This window comes from Natator depressus, chromosome 7 (genome assembly GCF_965152275.1).
Source record: "Natator depressus isolate rNatDep1 chromosome 7, rNatDep2.hap1, whole genome shotgun sequence".
NCBI lineage: Eukaryota > Metazoa > Chordata > Testudines > Cheloniidae > Natator > Natator depressus.
Genome location: NC_134240.1, coordinates 121514608 through 121531557, shown reverse-complemented (window position 1 = coordinate 121531557; position 16950 = coordinate 121514608). Strand labels below are relative to the sequence as shown.

Below are 16950 nucleotides of genomic sequence, written 5' to 3'. Positions count from 1 at the left end.
CCTAAGGGTCTAATCCCAGCCCCCCTGACTGCTTTGGGTCAGCACCGCTGTGAGCCATATAGAAATAGTGGAGGACATTCCTCGCTCAGCAACATTCAGTGGGAGCAGAAAGCTGTTGGCTGCATTATTTCCCTCGCTCTCTATGGCATCCCACGCTGCCGGAGGGACTGCGTAGCTCGGTGCTGGCCGGCTGAATGGGAGTCGGGGAGAAAGCAGCCCTGAGGTTTGTGTTCCCAGACCCGAGTGCAGCGTGGCCAATGGAGCCCAAGTCATAACGATTCTTGCAAACCAAGCAACCTCCCTGTGGAAATCATTTTACTAGAAAAAGCAGCAAAATAAATAGTGCACGGTTCTGCCCCAACCCCCCTGTAGCCATCGCCTACTGGGTCTTGCACTCCCCGTCCCCATCGTTAGCTGCCTTGATCTTCTTCAGCTCCTTCTGCAGCTCTTCTTCCACAGCCAGGATCTCCTGGGGCTTCCGGTACTGCAGGGAAGAGACACGGCTGCTCAGTGCTCCCATTCAGACCGGCACTGCATGGCTAGCCCCTTCAAGCAGCTTAGTTAAGCTGAGACTGTGAGAGAAGCATCTTCATTAGCAGCTTCCTGCCTGGCAGCATGGATCCAGGGGGAGAGCAATGTGAAAGTGCCTCTTTTGCCGCCTGCCTGTATCCAACTGGTGCCTGCTGGAGCAAGGGGGCAGCACCCTGGCTAGGGACCATTGGCCATGATTTGGGATGGGTTTTATCGTACAGGCAGAAGGTGACAGGTTGACCTCGAGAACCCTGCATCTCCCCCTTATCCCCAAAGTGGGTACCGCCCCGGCCATGGGGAAGGAACTTCCTCGTGCACCGCAATGAGCAGCGAAGCAGGAGGGAGCCCTGGGAAGCAGCAGCCTGGAAAGTTTCAGTGCAAGCTGAATTCTTGACCGAGGTTTGTAACAGATTTTGTGTTGGTGCTGGAGGGCAGGGAGCTGGAGACCCCTGCCCAGGGCCAGCATCTTCCTGGGAGCTCCCTTGTCAGCTACAGCCTAAGGAGCCGGATGCAGGGATCAGTGGGGAAATGCCCTAGCCTGTGGGAGGCAGGTCAGACAAGAGCTACAGGATGGTCCAGCTGGCCTAGTTCTTCTGGAGCAGCAGAGGGCCCTGAACACTGCCTTGAGTTCACTCTTGACCAGGATCCTTTCCCAGCAGACTTTGCTGGTTGCTGGCCTTCTCAGTTTGGGACAGACAAGGAGCTGCAGCTCTAAGGGGACCATTTGGCCTCTGATGGCTGCAGGCAGCCACTCCCTCCCCGCCAGCTGGTGAGTACCTTTAGCTCCTATTCTGTTTGCCCACAGATGTCTCATTGCAGAGCTGGCACATCCTCCCATGCCCAAAGCACTGGGTGACCCTGTGTGTGAGAGCGCGAGACCAGCCCCGCACCTGGCAGTAACACTGATGGGCCTCCCAGGAAAAGTGAGCTGGGGAGGGGACGAGTTTGCTGCCACAGGAAGGGGCATGTTCCAGGCCTTGGGGCAGCATTGGAGAAGGCCCTTCGGTAACACCTTGTGCTCTTCAGACTGAGCTTCTCTAGGCAGAGAACATGTCCCTGCGCCCAAGGGCTGCCTAGCAATGGGCGGACTGTCAGCACACACATGGGCTCTCAAAGATACCGTACAAGCGTCCGTGATTCTGCCACGCAGACCCCCCTGTCGGGCAGGTGAGCTCTGGCACTGGATCCCCTGTGACCACGGGCAAATCTCTTCTCTCGGCCTCCCTTTCCTTAGCTGTGAAACGGAGGATGTAAAGCTCAGGGCTGAGTATTCCCACGCGGGCTGGAATCTCACCGTGATAATCAGGGTGGCATTGGCATAAGTGAAGCTCAGGGCAGCCGCGTCCAGGGGAAGCTGGAATCTGTCCAGGTCAGGAATGGGGAACTTCTTGAAATACCTGCACATAAGCACAAGCGAGGGGAGAGACTAAAATTCTGTCCTGCACAAAGTGCACACCAGTGAGGTGACGTCTGCTCCAACGCCCCTCAGCCAGAGCCCTCCCTGCACCTCCCTTGGGCCAAAGCCTTCAGAAGTGGCCACTGATCTGTGGTGAGGAGCCTCGCTGCAGGGGCTCAGCACTTCTGCCAATCAGACCCCAGCTGTCTGCTGTGGGGAACCCAGAAATGGAGGGATGTGAACAGAGCGGACGCTCTTGAAAAGGCTCAGGAGGGGGCCCAGGCCAGACTCACTCTAGATGCTTTTGCAAGTCCACGGTTTTGTAGCAAGAGGCGAGCTGCTGCCACAGCTGCATCCTTTGAGCCAAGCGTGTCCCAGAAACTGACTTCTCCGGATCCTGCCCGAGCTGCCGAGCAGATGGAGAACGAGGGGCCGAGGCAGGCAGGGCCTTGGGCTTCCCACTGTCTCAGCGCAAGGGCTCCGAGATGGAGTTCTGCCTCCTCGGCTATCACCGGGGCATGGCCTGGCAAGGTGCACGGAGTACAGTGCATCTGCTCGGCGCAGAGGGGACAGCAGTGCTCCCAAGGGAAGGGAGGCACCCAACGCTCCTCAAGTGCAGCGTTACTGGCTGGTCCATATGTCCCTTGGCGTGTCTGCTGCTCTCTCCAGGCTCAGGGAGGGGCTTGCTTCAGGACCTGAACTCATAGCCATAGAAATCCAAATGAAAAGCTCCTTGGGTCCCAACTAGCCCATCACCTGGGGCTCAGTGCAGGCTTGTGCCTTCAAGTATTTGGTCACATCTGGCTTTAAATGTCTCCATGGCTGGAGCTCTCATCCCCTGGGGAACTAGTCAGGTGTCAGCTCTGGTGGCTCAGGAGGGTCTCCTTACTCCTGAACCTCAAACTCACCCCTTTATTCACCCGATCTCATCCCGCCTAGTTCTCCCCTTGGCCCATCCTAAATCATTCCTCTCTTCTTGAAATAGTTGTCGCAGCATCTCCACTGCTTGGCCGTCTCTTCCGGGAGCCATAAACGTTCAGTTGTTTGAATCAAGCCGTCCAGTCCCCCACTCGTTTCTGTTGTTCGTCTCGGAACTGCCTGGACTCTGTCAAGCTCTCTGGTGACGTGGTGCCACTCTTGGGACACAGGATTCCAGGGGTGATTGTGCTGGCCCCCTACAAAAAGGGACTGTCGGCAGCCTGCTTCTTGACACCTCTCCGTGCAGTCCCCCTCACGCTGCCATTGCTGCTACACTGCATTCCAGCTGAGGGCGTCTGGGCCAGCAAGGGGGTGGAGAAAGGGGCAGCAGCTGGCTCTGTTCTCCACTCTCGGCTGGGCAGCCAGAACCAAGAACAGCTTCACAGAGTAGCCTGGGGAGCTTTACGCTGTGTGCAGGAGCAGAAACTTCTCCAGGGAGGGGAGGAGGTAGGTGCACGTGGCCCATTAAGACACTACTGTAGTAAGTCCTCGTAGCCTCACGTTCCTGCCTGAGGTAAGGCAGAGAGCGCCCCATGGGTGACAGGATGGATCACCTGATGGTCGCCTGCTCTGTTCATTCCCTCTGAAGCACCTGGCATTGGCCACTGTTGGAAGACGGAGGATACTGGGCTAGACGGATCTTTGGTCTGGCCCAGTATAGCCGGGAACTCCACTCTGGTGGCTCCCGCTGCTGGGGCTTTAACCACAAGCCTCTCGTTGTGGCCTGTTGGCTGACGCTGAACCATCCTCTCTCTCTGGGTGCTGACACCCTCCATGGAGATGGTTCCATCCTCCCTCCAGCCCTTGTTGAGGTTTCAGGCTTTCGTCCTCCATCAAGGCCTGCAGCCCCATTGGTCTGTGAAACTGACATGTTTCTGGCCCCAAGGTGCCCCGAACTGACCGGAAAAGGGTTTATTTCCTACTGTCAGAGCATGAGGGATTCACCTCCATTAAGCTGGCTTTGCATGAAGCCCGGCGTCTCTCTACCTCTGCCCCAAGTGCAGCTAGTTTATTTTCCAAGTCCTGGTGAAAACAGATACAAAGGGCAAATGACTCTCCCGCACAGGAGGAATGCAAGCGGTTTGTTACCGCAGGGCTCAAACCATTCTGTGTTGTCGCTGCTGTCGGTGTTTGGGAAAGGTGGCAGACATGGATAATAAGGGAAGTGTCAAAGGTTAAACAGCAGAGATTAGATGAACACAAAGCCATGGTAAGGAAGTGTTACCGCTTAGACAAAAACTGCAGTACACAGAAAAACCCACTGTTTGAAAGGGCTTGGGAGCCATCAATGGAAACACCAGCCTTCTGCTGCCCCAGGACTAAGGAACAGGGGAGAAGAATGGCTTTGACTGGCCTCAAACTCAAATCTGTGACAAGATCAAAGGAAACCAGATCTGCCTGGCCATCCCCCTCCTCCTTGTAACATTACCGCTACCTCTGGCTTCAAGAATTGAATCGGGTTTGGTGGGCGGGCGGAGGCAGCTTTGCGGTTTTGTTTTCAGAATTTACTTTAATGGATTTATTTTACAGAAGAGGTTTTAGGCAAATCCCACTTGAGCAGCCTTCCCCGTGGCCAGAGGGAATGGGAGCGACTGGGCAGAAGCTACCAGCACCCTTTGCGTTGGGTGTGTGGCTCTTGCTCAGAGGCCAGCAAATGGATTTGTTAGCCCTGCTCGAGTGACTGGGATTCTCTGCCCTTGGCTCTCACCTTGTGGCAGAGGTTGGAACTGCACTCTCAGGCCACTCCTTGACTAGATGCTGCTTAAGTGAATTCATTGCTAGTCTTGTTTGAAATGGGTTTACTTGAAGAGAGAATTCTATTTACAAAAACCTTTACTGCAATGTAGTAATGAAGGACTTAGAGCCAGAGAGCCCAGACATTCAGCAGCGACTGCTCCCCAGTCAGAACCTCTCCCCTTTGAACTGCTGTTCCCCTGTATAAGGAGTTAACTGAAGTGTCAAGTGCTGTGGGAACTCTTGGGCGGTTAATTTCTCTCCTGTGATGGTGCATTAACCACCTGTGGATTCATTTCCTTTGCCACTGTCTGCTTATTACTAGTCAAGCAGGGTCTGGATCCAGGATCCAGAAGAATTCATCTACCTAAGGCATTGTGCCCAACGCACCTGTCATCTGTAGGAGGCTTGATGCATCTCAAGGAAGTCAGTGATGGAGCTCCCACTGGCTATGGTGGATAGAGTCGGGCACCAGGGGCCTAGGACCAAGTGATCTATCCGAATTGTCCACAAGGGACATTAGCCTGCTCCATAGCTTGCTTCAGCTGCTGCTACTTCCAGAACTACTTCTCCTAGCTCCTACCCGCACACGCTTGCCGTAGAGTCAGCAGGAAACAAATGAAAACTAATTTAAAAACCAAAGCACGAAACAGACAGCTGTAAAACTCTTGGCTGATCCCACTCTGGTTGGCTTGTGCTCACAGGGCAGCGTGGTCAGTGTAGTTGATGTCCTTTAAGGAGAGCAATTTTCAGATCCTTATAACTTTATTTCCACAGCAAGATTCCTCAGCCATGGCCAAGGTACCTGTCATTGAGGTAACATGGCAGTTTGAAACGAAGCCCTTTCTGAGTGACCTGAAGTTCCAGCTGCAGGCGAACAACTTTCAGCTCCCTCCTTAACATGCTGCCACAATAACCCGCACACCAAACACAAATAACAATCCAGGCGCTGCCCCAGGGCTGTACTTGATCTGTATGGGCTTGGGGTGTGATTCTGATCTCTCGCTAGCTTTAGAGCTGCGTAACCATACTGGCTTGAGTAGAGTCTCTCCTGACTCTCCCTGCTGTGGGAGGAGAAGTCGCCTTTTGAGAACATGTGCTGCCTGGAGCATTGCACGTTGTCTTTCCTAGTACATTGTCCTCCACAGGCTTGTGACCCTCCCAGAGCCAGAGGACCACTGAGTGCCACCAACACCAGGGAGTACTAAAGGTGTTCAGCCTCTTGCGAAGTCAGGCCCTGTGACTGTCCAGTAGAACCTCCGAGTTACGAAACACCTTGGGAATGGAGGTTGTTCATAACTCGGAAACGTTCAGAACTCTGAGCAAAAGGTTCTGGTTCTTTCCAGAGTTTACAACTGAGCATTGACTTCATACAGCTTTGAAACTTCACTAAGCAGGGAAAAAATGCTGCTTTTTTTTTTTTAAGCAGTTTGTTTAACACAGTACTGCACTAGATTTGCCTTTTTCTTGTCTCTGCTGCTGCCTGGTTCCATATGTCCGGTTCCAGATGAGGGGTGTGATTGACTGGTCAGTTCGTAACGCTGGTGTTCTACTGTACAGCACCAAACACGACGCCAGTGCTCAGCCAAGGCCTGAGCCAGAACCCACTGCAGCGAAGGGAAGGACGCCCATTGATTTGAAGGGGAGCCGGTTCAAACCCTAGATAAGAGGTTGGACACGGCCAATTTCAACTCCAAGGCTACTAGTTAAGTGACTGACAGGCGAGGCTCTGATGAAATCACTTCTAGGTCCTAGCAGCAGTCATCTACCGCTGCCCATTCAGTGAGGGTCCTTCCCTCCAGCTTAATGAAATGGCCTGTCACTTCAGTACTCCTGTGCACAACCACTCACGCTATCCCAAGCATTTGTGAATATCCCTGTCCGCCCGCCCCCTCTCTCCCCTTCCAGCTGGTGAACGAGTTTCAAGGTGAAAATGGGCAAATGTACACGCATGTGCAAACCTCTATGCATGGGCCCAGGTTGGCCTGCAGCAGAAATGTTGCCATTCTTGTCACTCAAACAGCTCTCCAGAGGCCAAAGGAAGGGTTGCCGCCTCTGCATAGAAACCCCTCTACAACCCAACACCTTGAGGGCGTGGGAGACAGTCACCTGAACCCTGCTCAGTGCTCCAAGCAGGTGGAACAAACCTGAGCTGCACGATGTGGAGCCCAGGCAGAAATGATGAGCCTGGCTGTGTATGAGGCAGCTCATCAGTTTATCCCCAGAGACGTGGTTCTGTCTGAGTAACTGGCCACTCTTCCCCCTCGCGTCCCAGTTGTGTGGATTCAGCCTGCACCTCCCCAGGCTGAGAACCCCAAATGCTCAGCACTTCCTTGGGAGCAAAGGCACCTCTGCCCCCATCCTACCGACACTATGGTTATTAAATGCGGAGGGGTGGCCATGTCCTGTTCCTAGTGCATCCCCCCATACCCCCCTCTCTGGGACTGCGGGGGGTACTTGGCAGAGGAGGGTTACTACCGCCACTTGGTCTCCTTTGCTTCGGAGCAGGCCTTGTTAAATGTCCCGAGTGGCGGATCGGAAGAGAAAGGAACAGTTATTTGGCAACAGCGCCACCTACAGCCAGTTACGAGGAGCTGGACTAGAAAGGCTTGGGTGCTAAGCAGGGCAATTCCAGGGTGGGTTTCTCCCCAGTAAACTCATTTCTCTCTGTCTACAGCGACAGTGTAGGGAGATGGAGAAGAGCAGAACAAGGCAGCTGCCTCCGGCTCCTGCTAAGCAACCCCTCGAATGTCCCCCATTTGCAAGTAGCCCCTTTCGCACATGGAGGGGAAGAGAATTTCCTCCTCTCCCCATGACTGCAGGCCTGTGTCTGAACCCAGACTGTAACCGCTTTGGAGCAGAGCTGGTCTCATTCGGTGCACAAAGCACCAAGTCATTATACAGCAGGGAATTATATTTAACAAGCGAGGGGCTGCCGCAGGTATCAAGGGGTACGTCTACATGGAGGAGAGACACTTGCGCTAGCAGGCTAGAAACAGCAGCGTGGACACTGTAGCTCCAGAGGATACCTGGGCTAGCCACCCCTGCTCAGAGCCAGGGGCTCGGGTGGGCTTGAGGGCCCCGCTGCAACATCCCCCCTGCTGCTGTTAGTGTGCTGGCTCAAGCCAAGATCATGCGAGTCTGTCTTCCCGGGCTGGGGGCTCGCTCCCCACTGCTCTGTGGACAGACCTAAGCTTCCCTTTATTCTGACAGCTCCTCCCTACCCATAGCAGATCCAGGCTGGCTTCGTCACTGGTTGCATTCTTTACTTCTAGATCAGAAAGTTGACTTGTTTGGGGGTAACTGAGGCACCTGTCTGCAGCTGGCTGCGTCCCCACCCCCAATCCGGGTAGTTCCAATGGCCCTTGAGTACAGTCTCCTCCTGTGGCTTCAGGTACCCTGACTTGATTAATTTGATTAGCGTCTCAATATCAAGTTACGGGGATGTATCCAGGAGAGGGAACCCCCCAGATCAGGGTAGGGCCAATTTTACATTGGCGATCTAGGAGAGGGAGCAAGCCCCAGGTTACTGACAGCTGAAGAGGCTACTGAACTGGGGAGAGTTGCGAGCAGCAGGGAGCTGGCTGGGAGGGGTCCTGGATCTGCCCCAGCTCCAGATTCTATCTCATGGTCACTAGAGGGTTCGTTACAGTACAGAGAGGGTAGAGGAAGCCCTTCCTCAGGCAGCGGGATTGGTCAGTGGTACTTACAGTGCCCCCATGAAGGGCAGGGGGAGCTGTGCTGGGGGAGGACTGGCCACATCCATTAGAGATGCACTCTGCAGTTTGCTCCACCATATTGGGGCACAAGAGGCATTACACTTTCAAAGGTATAATGCCCCTCCTCCCCATGCAGCTTGGCCTCAGAAGAGAGATCAGTGAACCCTCTGACCCTCTGGTTATACCTGAGGTGCATTAATTGAGGGTGGCCCCAGTCTAGGGAAGAGGAAAGGAGGAACCACTGCCTAGGGTATGTTCAGGGACCCAGGCCTGAATACCAGAGAGTGCTGCAGGACAGGACTGAGGTGCAGCAAAAGAACAGTTTGGGGAGCTTAAGAATTGACTAGTGGTGGGGATGAGGGGGTCTGCAAAGCCATGTGTATAAAGCAGCCAAGAAATTGCTCAGGCCCCCCCACTCTGCTCCAGAGGCTGGAGAGAACATCTCCCCTGTCTGATCACCTATTCCGCCTCTAGCTCTCTCCCACACCAACCAAAACAAGCCAGGAGGTTTTGCTGAAGACAGTGCTGTGCTTACTGACTTCTTGTTGGTGGTACGGACAACACAGCAGCGCTGATCCTTCTCCACAGAGACGCTGTAGACCTCTTTGGGGTAGGGTAGGTTCCGGATCCGCCACTGGAAACTGGTCTGAGTGTCCCTCCTCATGAAGATGGGCTACAGCAAACACAGACATGTCTGATGGGACACAGCTAGGATGGGCTCCCGGGGTTACATGCTAAGGTTACTGACTGGGGCCAGGAGTGTCAGACAGGCACTCCAGTCTGAATATGGAGCCTGTGATGAGGCACCCAGAGAGTTTCCTGCACTCTCTCCAACTGTTCCCATGGCAGCACCTGCACTGCTGCTGATCAGGGTCCATGAGGGTAGGTTTCCTCTAGATCACTCTCCCACTGAGTAGGTGGGCCGGGGAGACTTATGCTGCCATTGGTACAAGGAAATCTGGCCTCAGGCTCTCCAGGAACTGCCCACTGCCTTTCCTCATGGGAAGGGTAACAGCAGCAGCGTGGGCAAAAATCCACAACTGCTGGAGTCTAGGTCTAGTTTTGCCACTAACTTGTACTGCCCTGGGCATGTCTGCGGGCCTCTATTTCCTCAGCTGTAGAATGGAGACAAAGAGAGACCACCCCCCCATCCCTCCCGGGAGGCTTGACCCACCAGCATAAAGCACTGCAGGTGTGTAATAGCTGCGACTGGAGCTGTCACCTTCTCAGTGCTTTACACTCACTGGCATTTCCAGATGCCCTTTCAAGCCGCTTCATGGAAGACAGACAGACTGAGGCAGCCAGCAGGGCAATAAAGGAGAGTCCTCCACTCAGGAAACCTACAGGTCCCTTGGAAACAGTAAGGCCTTCCCTTTTCTCCCCAGTCCCCCACCTTCTGGATGCCAAAGATTTGAGTCCTAACCCGGCTGAGAGGTGTCCCGAGAGTTTGGAGTTCTACCCTGACAGCCCTACAAATCCCTGGAGATAAGTCATAACCTCAGCCTCCTAGCCACTCACTGGTTGCAGTTCATGAGGCTGTGGGTCTAGTGAGCAGGACCACCTTACGTACACTGGAGCTGCTTTCCTTTATGAGCTCCGATTCCAGCGCCCCCCCAGGGTACATGGTCGGCTCTCCCACCTCAACCTGCCACTTGCCGCAGCTCCCCAGAGCATTCTTCTCTCGCCACTTTCTAGCTGTGGAGGAAAGAAGAAGGGTCACCCCTTTTCTTTAAGTTGCACTTTGGTGAAAAATCCCAGCAAACACCTCAGCCAGAGCCTTGGCTACATCAGACAAGGGGGCTGATGGAGTCTCATTCCCATGACCAGCATAGTCCTTTCCCCCGAAGGGCAGATGACCACCAGCTGCTCCCCATGCAGCTGAACTCAGCCTGTGGGGTCAGTGACTCAGGAGCTCTGCTTTGTGAGATGGTACTGAATCAATACTCTACGTTCACAACAGGTGTTGGAGAGGCTGACTTTGGAGGGAGACATAAAACCAAAAGCGTGACCACCTGAGGCGACTGAAGCCCCTGTGGCACTTTTCACCAAGGTACGTGTTCCTGCCCTGCAGCCTCGGCTACTGCAAATGGCCGTGCCATTCTGCCATGCTGAATTCCGTATGGCAGCAGTGCTGCTGTTTGGGGGAGAGGTTCCCCACCGTGGCACGGACGTCAGAGCTGCCTGGGCCCAGCTCCGCTCTCATTCACAGCTGGGCTGACCCTGCTCAAGTCACTGGGCATTGCAGGCAGGTAACCCCTGGCAGAACTGACTGCAGCACGCCGGGGGAAAGGCTGCAGCCTGGCCAACCGCCCGTCTCGCGACATATTCCTGCTGCACCAGGCTGGGGGGGGTGGGGGGGGTTATTAGTAAGGGCAACTCCGGGGCCAGCTCAGGGGCAGGGGCCAGGAGCTGCGGGGGGGAACCTCTCACTTACCCAGCAGCTGGCTGGTCTTCAGGTCGTACTCCTCAGCCATCTCCAGCCCATCCTCAAACAGGTAATGGACCTTCCTCTTCCCTACACACAACAGGGGCAAGGTGAGGCCAGACCCAGGGCCCCCTCCCCATCCCATGTGCCCCGGCCCCCGCCCCTCCCCCATCATCCCCCATATGCCCTGGCCCCTACCCATCCCCCATCATCCCCCATATGCCCTGGCCCCTACCCGTCCCCCATCATCCCTGCCCCTCCCCCCTGGCCCCTGCCCCTCCCCCATGTGCCCTGGCCCCCACCCGTCCCCCATCATCCCCCATATGCCCTGGCCCCTACCCGTCCCCCATCATCCCTGCCCCTCCCCCATGTGCCCCTGCCCCTCCCCCATGTGCCCTGGCCCCCACCCGTCCCCCATCATCCCTGCCCCTCCCTCCTGGCCCCCGCCCCTCCCCCACCCGTCCCCCATCATCCCTGCCCCTCCCTCCTGGCCCCCGCCCCTCCCCCACCCGTCCCCCATCATCATCCCCCATATGCCCTGGCCCCCGCCCCTCCCCCATCACCCCTACTCCTCCCCCCTGGCCCTTGCCCCTCCCCCATCCGTCCCCCATATGCCCTGCCCCTCCCCCCTGGCCCCCGCCCATCATCCCCCATATGCCCTGGCCCCCACCCGTCCCCCATCATCCCTGCCCCTCCCCCCTGGCCCCTGCCCCTCCCCCATGTGCCCTGGCCCCCACCCGTCCCCCATCATCCCTGCCCCTCCCCCCTGGCCCCCGCCCGTCCCCCAGCATCCCCAGCCCCTCCCCCCACGCCTGGACCCCAGCGGCCCCGGCCTGCCGGGCGGGGCTGGCGATGGGCTCGGGGGGCCTGGGCCCGGCCCCGCGTGTCCGCGGCTCCAGGTCCCGCCCGGCCCGAGCCCCCCCGGTACCGTCTTGCAGCAGCGCAGTCTTGCGGGCCCCGCGCAGCCGCTCCAGCCAGCTCGGCCCCGCCATGGCGGCTAGGCCGCGTCCCCATGGCAACCGGCAGCTTCCGCCGGACCCGGAAGCGCCGCGCGCGCGAAGCCCCGCCCCCTCCCCGGCCTCCTCCGGGCCCGCCCGAGCAGTAAGTGGCGGGGGAGGGGCGGGGCTGGTTCCTCCGGCGGGGGGAGGGGGTCTCCCGCCCCCCCCCCCCCCCCCAGGGCTGGGGACCCTCCCCCCAGTGTGGGGTATGGGAGCCCCTTCTCCCCCCGTCCCCCAGGGCTGGGGCCCCTCCCCCCAGTGTGGGGTACCAGGGGTCCTTCTCCCCCCGCCTCCAGGGCTGGGGCCCCTTCTCCCCTCCCCCCTCAAGCTGGGGTCCCTCCCCCCAGTATGGGGGCCCCTTCTCCCCCCGCCCCCAGGGCTGGGGCCCCTTCTCTCCCCTCCCCCCTCAAGCTGGGGTCCCTCCCCTAAGTGTGGGGTATGGGAGCCCCTTCTCCCCCTGTCCCCCAGGGCTGGGGACCCTTCCCCCCTCTTCCCCTTCAAGCTGGGGTCCCTCCCCCCAGTGTGGGGTACCGGGGGTCCTTTCTCCCCTCCCTAGGTGTGGGGCCCCTTGTCCGACCTTACTGGGATGTTGGGGTGGCCCCGCCCCAGTCCCACCCATCCCCACTGTGGGGTTTTGGGGCGTCACCCCTCGATGGTGGAATTGGGTGGGGTGCAAGCAGGGGAGTGGGTGGCTCAGCCCATCAGCCTGTGCTTCCCACAGTGCTGTGGCCGTTTTTGGGGCCCTGGCATGAGGTCCCCTAAAGGGGTCTGGTCCTCAGTAAGTGCTGAGCGCGGGATTCAGGGTTGGGACCCAGAGATAGAGGCCTCCAAATCACTGGTTGCCAGGGTGGATTTGATTTAAATCACTGGTCAGGAAGACTCGATTTAATCATGGTTTTCTATGTAAAAGTGCATTCTTTTTGGTTCTTACAATCTTAATACATATTCTTCACAACTCAGAGATCGATGGAGGTTTCGTTTTTAGAAGGTGCACACTATACATTTTAAAACAGTATTTATTTTGAAAACTTTTCAGATGAGTTTTACAGCTATATCAGAAAATGAATGATTGTTTGGTTATTTCATTTACCAAAGGTAATTTAATCATCCTGATATCTGCTGGGAGAGCACTACAGCGGTGCACAGACAATCCAGGAAGGTTTTGGAAACTGTAGGGGACAATTTCCTGGTACAAGTGCTGGAGGAGCCAACTAGGGGGAGAGCTTTTCTTGACCTGCTTCTCACAAACCGGGAAGAATTAGTAGGGGAAGCAAAAGTGGATGGGAATCTGGGAGGCAGTGACCATGAGTTGGTCGAGTTCAGGATCCTGACACAGGGAAGAAAGGTAAGCAGCAGAATACGGACCCTGGACTTCAGGAAAACAGACTTTGACTCCCTCAGGGAACTGATGGGTAGGATCCCCTGGGGGAATAACATGAGGGGGAAAGGAGTCCAGGAGAGCTGGCTGTATTTCAAAGAATCCCTATTGAGGTTACAGGGACAAACCATCCCGATGTGTCGAAAGAATAGTAAATATGGCAGGCGACCAGCTTGGCTTAACAGTGAAATCCTTGCGGATCTTAAACATAAAAAGAAGCTTACAAGAAGTGGAAGATTGGACAAATGACCAGGGAAGAGTATAAAAATGTTGCTCGGGCATGTAGGAATGAAATCAGGAGGGCCAAATTGCACCTGGAGCTGCAGCTAGCAAGAGATGTTAAGAGTAACAAGAAGGGTTTCTTCAGGTATGTTTCAGAGTAACAGCCGTGTTAGTCTGTATTCGCAAAAAGAAAAGGAGTACTTGTGGCACCTTAGAGACTAACCAATTTATTTGAGCATGAGCTTTCGTGAGCTACAGCTCACTTCATCGGATGCATACTGTGGAAATTGCAGAAGACATTATTATATACACAGACACCATGAAACAATACCTCCTCCCACCCCACTCTCCTGCTGGTAATAGCTTATCTAAAGTGATCATCAAGATGGGCCATCATCAGGTATGTTGGCAACAAGAAGAAAGCCAAGGAAAGTGTGGGCCCCTTACTGAATGAGGGAGGCAACCTAGTGACAGAGGATGTGGAAAAAGCTAATGTACTCAATGCTTTTTTTGCCTTTGTCTTCATGAACAAGGTCAGGTCCCAGACTGCTGCGCTGGGCAACACAGCATGGGGAGTAGGTGGCCAGCCCTCTGTGGAGAAAAAAGTGGTTAGGGACTATTTAGAAAAGCTGGACGTGCACAAGTCCATGGGGCCGGACAAGATGCATCCGAGAGTGCTAAAGGAGTTGGCGGCTGTGATTGCAGAGCCATTGGCCATTATCTTTGAAAACTCATGGTGATCGGAGGAAGTCCCGGATGACTGGAAAAAGGCTAATGTAGTGCCCATCTTTAAAAAAGGGAAGGAGGAGGATCCTGGGAACTACAGGCCAGTCAGCCTCACCTCAGTCCCCGGAAAAATCATGGAGCAGGTCCTCAAGGAATCAATCCTGAAGCACTTACACGAGAGGAAAGTGATCAGGAACAGTCAGCATGGATTCACCAAGGGAAGGTCATGCCTGACTAATCTAATCGCCTTCTATGATGAGATTACTGGTTCTGTGGATGAAGGGAAAGCAGTGGATGTATTGTTTCTTGACTTTAGCAAAGCTTTTGACACGGTCTCCCACAGTATTCTTGTCAGCAAGTTAAAGAAGTATGGGCTGGATGAATGCACTATAAGGTGGGTAGAAAGTTGGCTAGATTGTCGGGCTCAACGGGTAGTGATCAATGGCTCCATGTCTAGATGGCAGCCGGTATCAAGTGAAGTGCCCCAAGGGTCGGTCCTGGGGCCGGTTTTGTTCAATATCTTCATAAATGATCTGGAGGATGGCGTGGATTGCACTCTCAGCAAATTTGCGGATGATACTAAACTAGGAGGAGTGGTAGATACGGTGGCAGGTAGGGATAGCATACAGAGGGACCTAGACAAATTGGAGGATTGGGCCAAAAGAAATCTGATGAGGTTCAACAAGGATAAGTGCAGGGTCCTGCACTTAGGACGGAAGAATCCAATGCACCGCTACAGACTAGGGATCAAATGGCTAGGCAGCAGTTCTGCGGAAAAGGACCTAGGGGTGACAGTGGACGAGAAGCTGGATATGAGTCAACAGTGTGCCCTTGTTGCCAAGAAGGCCAATGGCATTTTGGGATGTATAAGTAGGGGCATAGACAGCAGATCGAGGGATATGATCGTTCCCCTCTATTCGACATTGGTGAGGCCTCATCTGGAGTACTGTGTCCAGTTTTGGGCCCCACACTACAAGAAGGATGTGGAAAAATTAGAAAGAGTCCAGCGAAGGGCAACAAAAATGATTAGGGGCCTGGAACACATGACTTATGAGGAGAGGCTGAGGGAACTGGGATTGTTTAGTCTGCGGAAGAGAAGAATGAGGGGGGATTTGATAGCTGCTTTCAACTACCTGAGAGGTGGTTCCAAAGAGAATGGTTCTAGACTATTCTCAGTGGTAGAAGATGGCAGGACAAGGAGTAATGGTCTCAAGTTGCAGTGGGAGAGGTTTAGGTTGGATATTAGGAAAAACTTTTCCACTAGGAGGGTGGTGAAACACTGGAATGCGTTACCTAGGGAGGTGGTAGAATCTCCTTCCTTAGAGGTTTTCAAGGTCAGGCTTGACAAAGCCCTGGCTGGGATGATTTAATTGGGGATTGGTCCTGCTTTGAGCAGGGGGTTGGACTAGATGACCTCCTGAAGTCCCTTCCAACCCTGATATTCTATGATTCCATGATTCTATGATTCTAATTGAAGCAGATATTTATGAAGTCACTGGGAGGTGAACTATCTCCAATTCAACAGGTTAATCATTAATATTTGGAGGATTTTCTTGGAGAACATCACCAGACAGACATTTACATTGTTTTATTTAACTAAAACAACAACGTTAAGTATTCTGGATTTTTTTCTTCAACAGCAAACGTATAATATTTTAACAAAACAAACATATGTCCCTTACTTCTCACATTTATCTCCAGACTTCTTCTCCAGATCTATTCCACCCCCAACAATCTTCTATTCATTGAACTTTTTGAAACTTTCCACTTTTAGAGAGAGGTCAGGGATTGACTCTGTGTACACAAATTTGCAGAGGGACAATAGGGTTGAGATCTGTTATTTCTCACCTCTGTCTATTATGTATTTATTTAAAAACATGTTTGCTGTTAACAAGCATATTACCTCTGGAGACACAAATCCACAGTTTAAGAGCTGCAAAACTAAGCATCTCTGATGGTATCTTCTAGACTGAGCACTGAGTCCCATTGGGTAGATAGAAAGATAAATAATCTATACAGAAGCCTGTGGAACCCCATAAGATTGGGTCCCTAATCCATGAACTATTGGAACTCATTTACAAAACTTTTCTTAAACGTTACATGAATATATTGTCTCATACTATAGAATTTGAATTTATAATCCCTATTCCATGATGAGATATCTTTGAGCTATAATGTATCTTAATTAAAACTATCTTTAGATAGATTTTTTCCTCAAAAAGCATGTTATCAAAACAATTTGATTTTTAAAAAAAAAATAATTGATTTTTATCCACTCTGCTGGTTGCTTTTGAAATGCCTGCAGTGAGCTCTGATGGCCCCACCCCCATCACAGCACCTTGCTCTGCACCCTGAATTGCCTGGCTGGGATGTGGTGTGGTCCAATCTGGGATCAGTGCGGCAACCCCACTTCTAGTATTCTTGGCCCATAACGATCTCCAGGGTTTCGGGTCTGTTTGCAATCATGGTGGAAATCTCTCAAGAGTTCAAGAAGATTTTACTTCAGGCCCCAGAATGTCATTTTTTAAAGGAAGTGTCTGACAAAACTTCATAGGAACAGAAACGTTTTCATGAATTAGAATTTTTAAAATGTACATGTATTTTATGTTAAGTTAAATCTTCCCCTACAGTGTTGAAAACCAAATACAGGGTTGTATTGGCCTTGTATTGACACTTAGCTTGTGTTGCTGTTAAACTGGCTGTGGGTTTATTATATCTTGCAAGCCACTCAGGGTCAGGCTGCCTCAGTACTTGGATGAGAGATCTCTAAGCAAAACCCTGGTGCTGCAGGAATTGGACCCTCTCAGAGTCCATGCAGAATCAAAGCTCCAGCATAGTGCTAG

The 16950-nt window shown here is 53.7% G+C and overlaps 2 protein-coding genes across 7 annotated transcripts in view; one reads left to right on the top strand and one right to left on the bottom strand.

The window, feature by feature from the left end:
- Nucleotides 1–336: 336 nt before the first annotated feature.
- On the bottom strand, nt 337–11840 carry DPCD (deleted in primary ciliary dyskinesia homolog (mouse)). 2 transcript variants are annotated; one of them, XM_074959488.1, is made up of 6 exons: nt 11712–11840; nt 10793–10873; nt 9929–10053; nt 8898–9031; nt 1826–1928; nt 337–484 (listed from the first exon to the last, which is right to left on the bottom strand). In XM_074959488.1, the coding sequence occupies exons 1-6, from the start codon at nt 11773–11775 to the stop codon at nt 380–382; spliced, it is 612 nt and encodes a 203-aa protein (XP_074815589.1). In that variant the 5' UTR covers nt 11776–11840; the 3' UTR covers nt 337–379. The 2 variants fall into 2 exon arrangements, with proteins under 2 accessions (XP_074815589.1, XP_074815590.1); XM_074959489.1 differs by having other exon boundaries at nt 438–572.
- Nucleotides 11828–16950, top strand: part of POLL (DNA polymerase lambda) — a 20753-nt gene continuing 15630 nt past the window's right edge. Inside the window, exons 1-2 of one of the 5 annotated variants that reach the window (XM_074959485.1) lie at nt 11868–11884; nt 12877–13126. The gene's annotated coding sequence lies outside the window, so the exon portion shown is untranslated. Of the gene's footprint in view, nt 11885–12480; nt 13127–14297; nt 14502–16950 lie in introns of those variants that run through there. The other 4 variants (XM_074959484.1, XM_074959483.1, XM_074959487.1 and 1 more) reach the window with 4 other exon arrangements.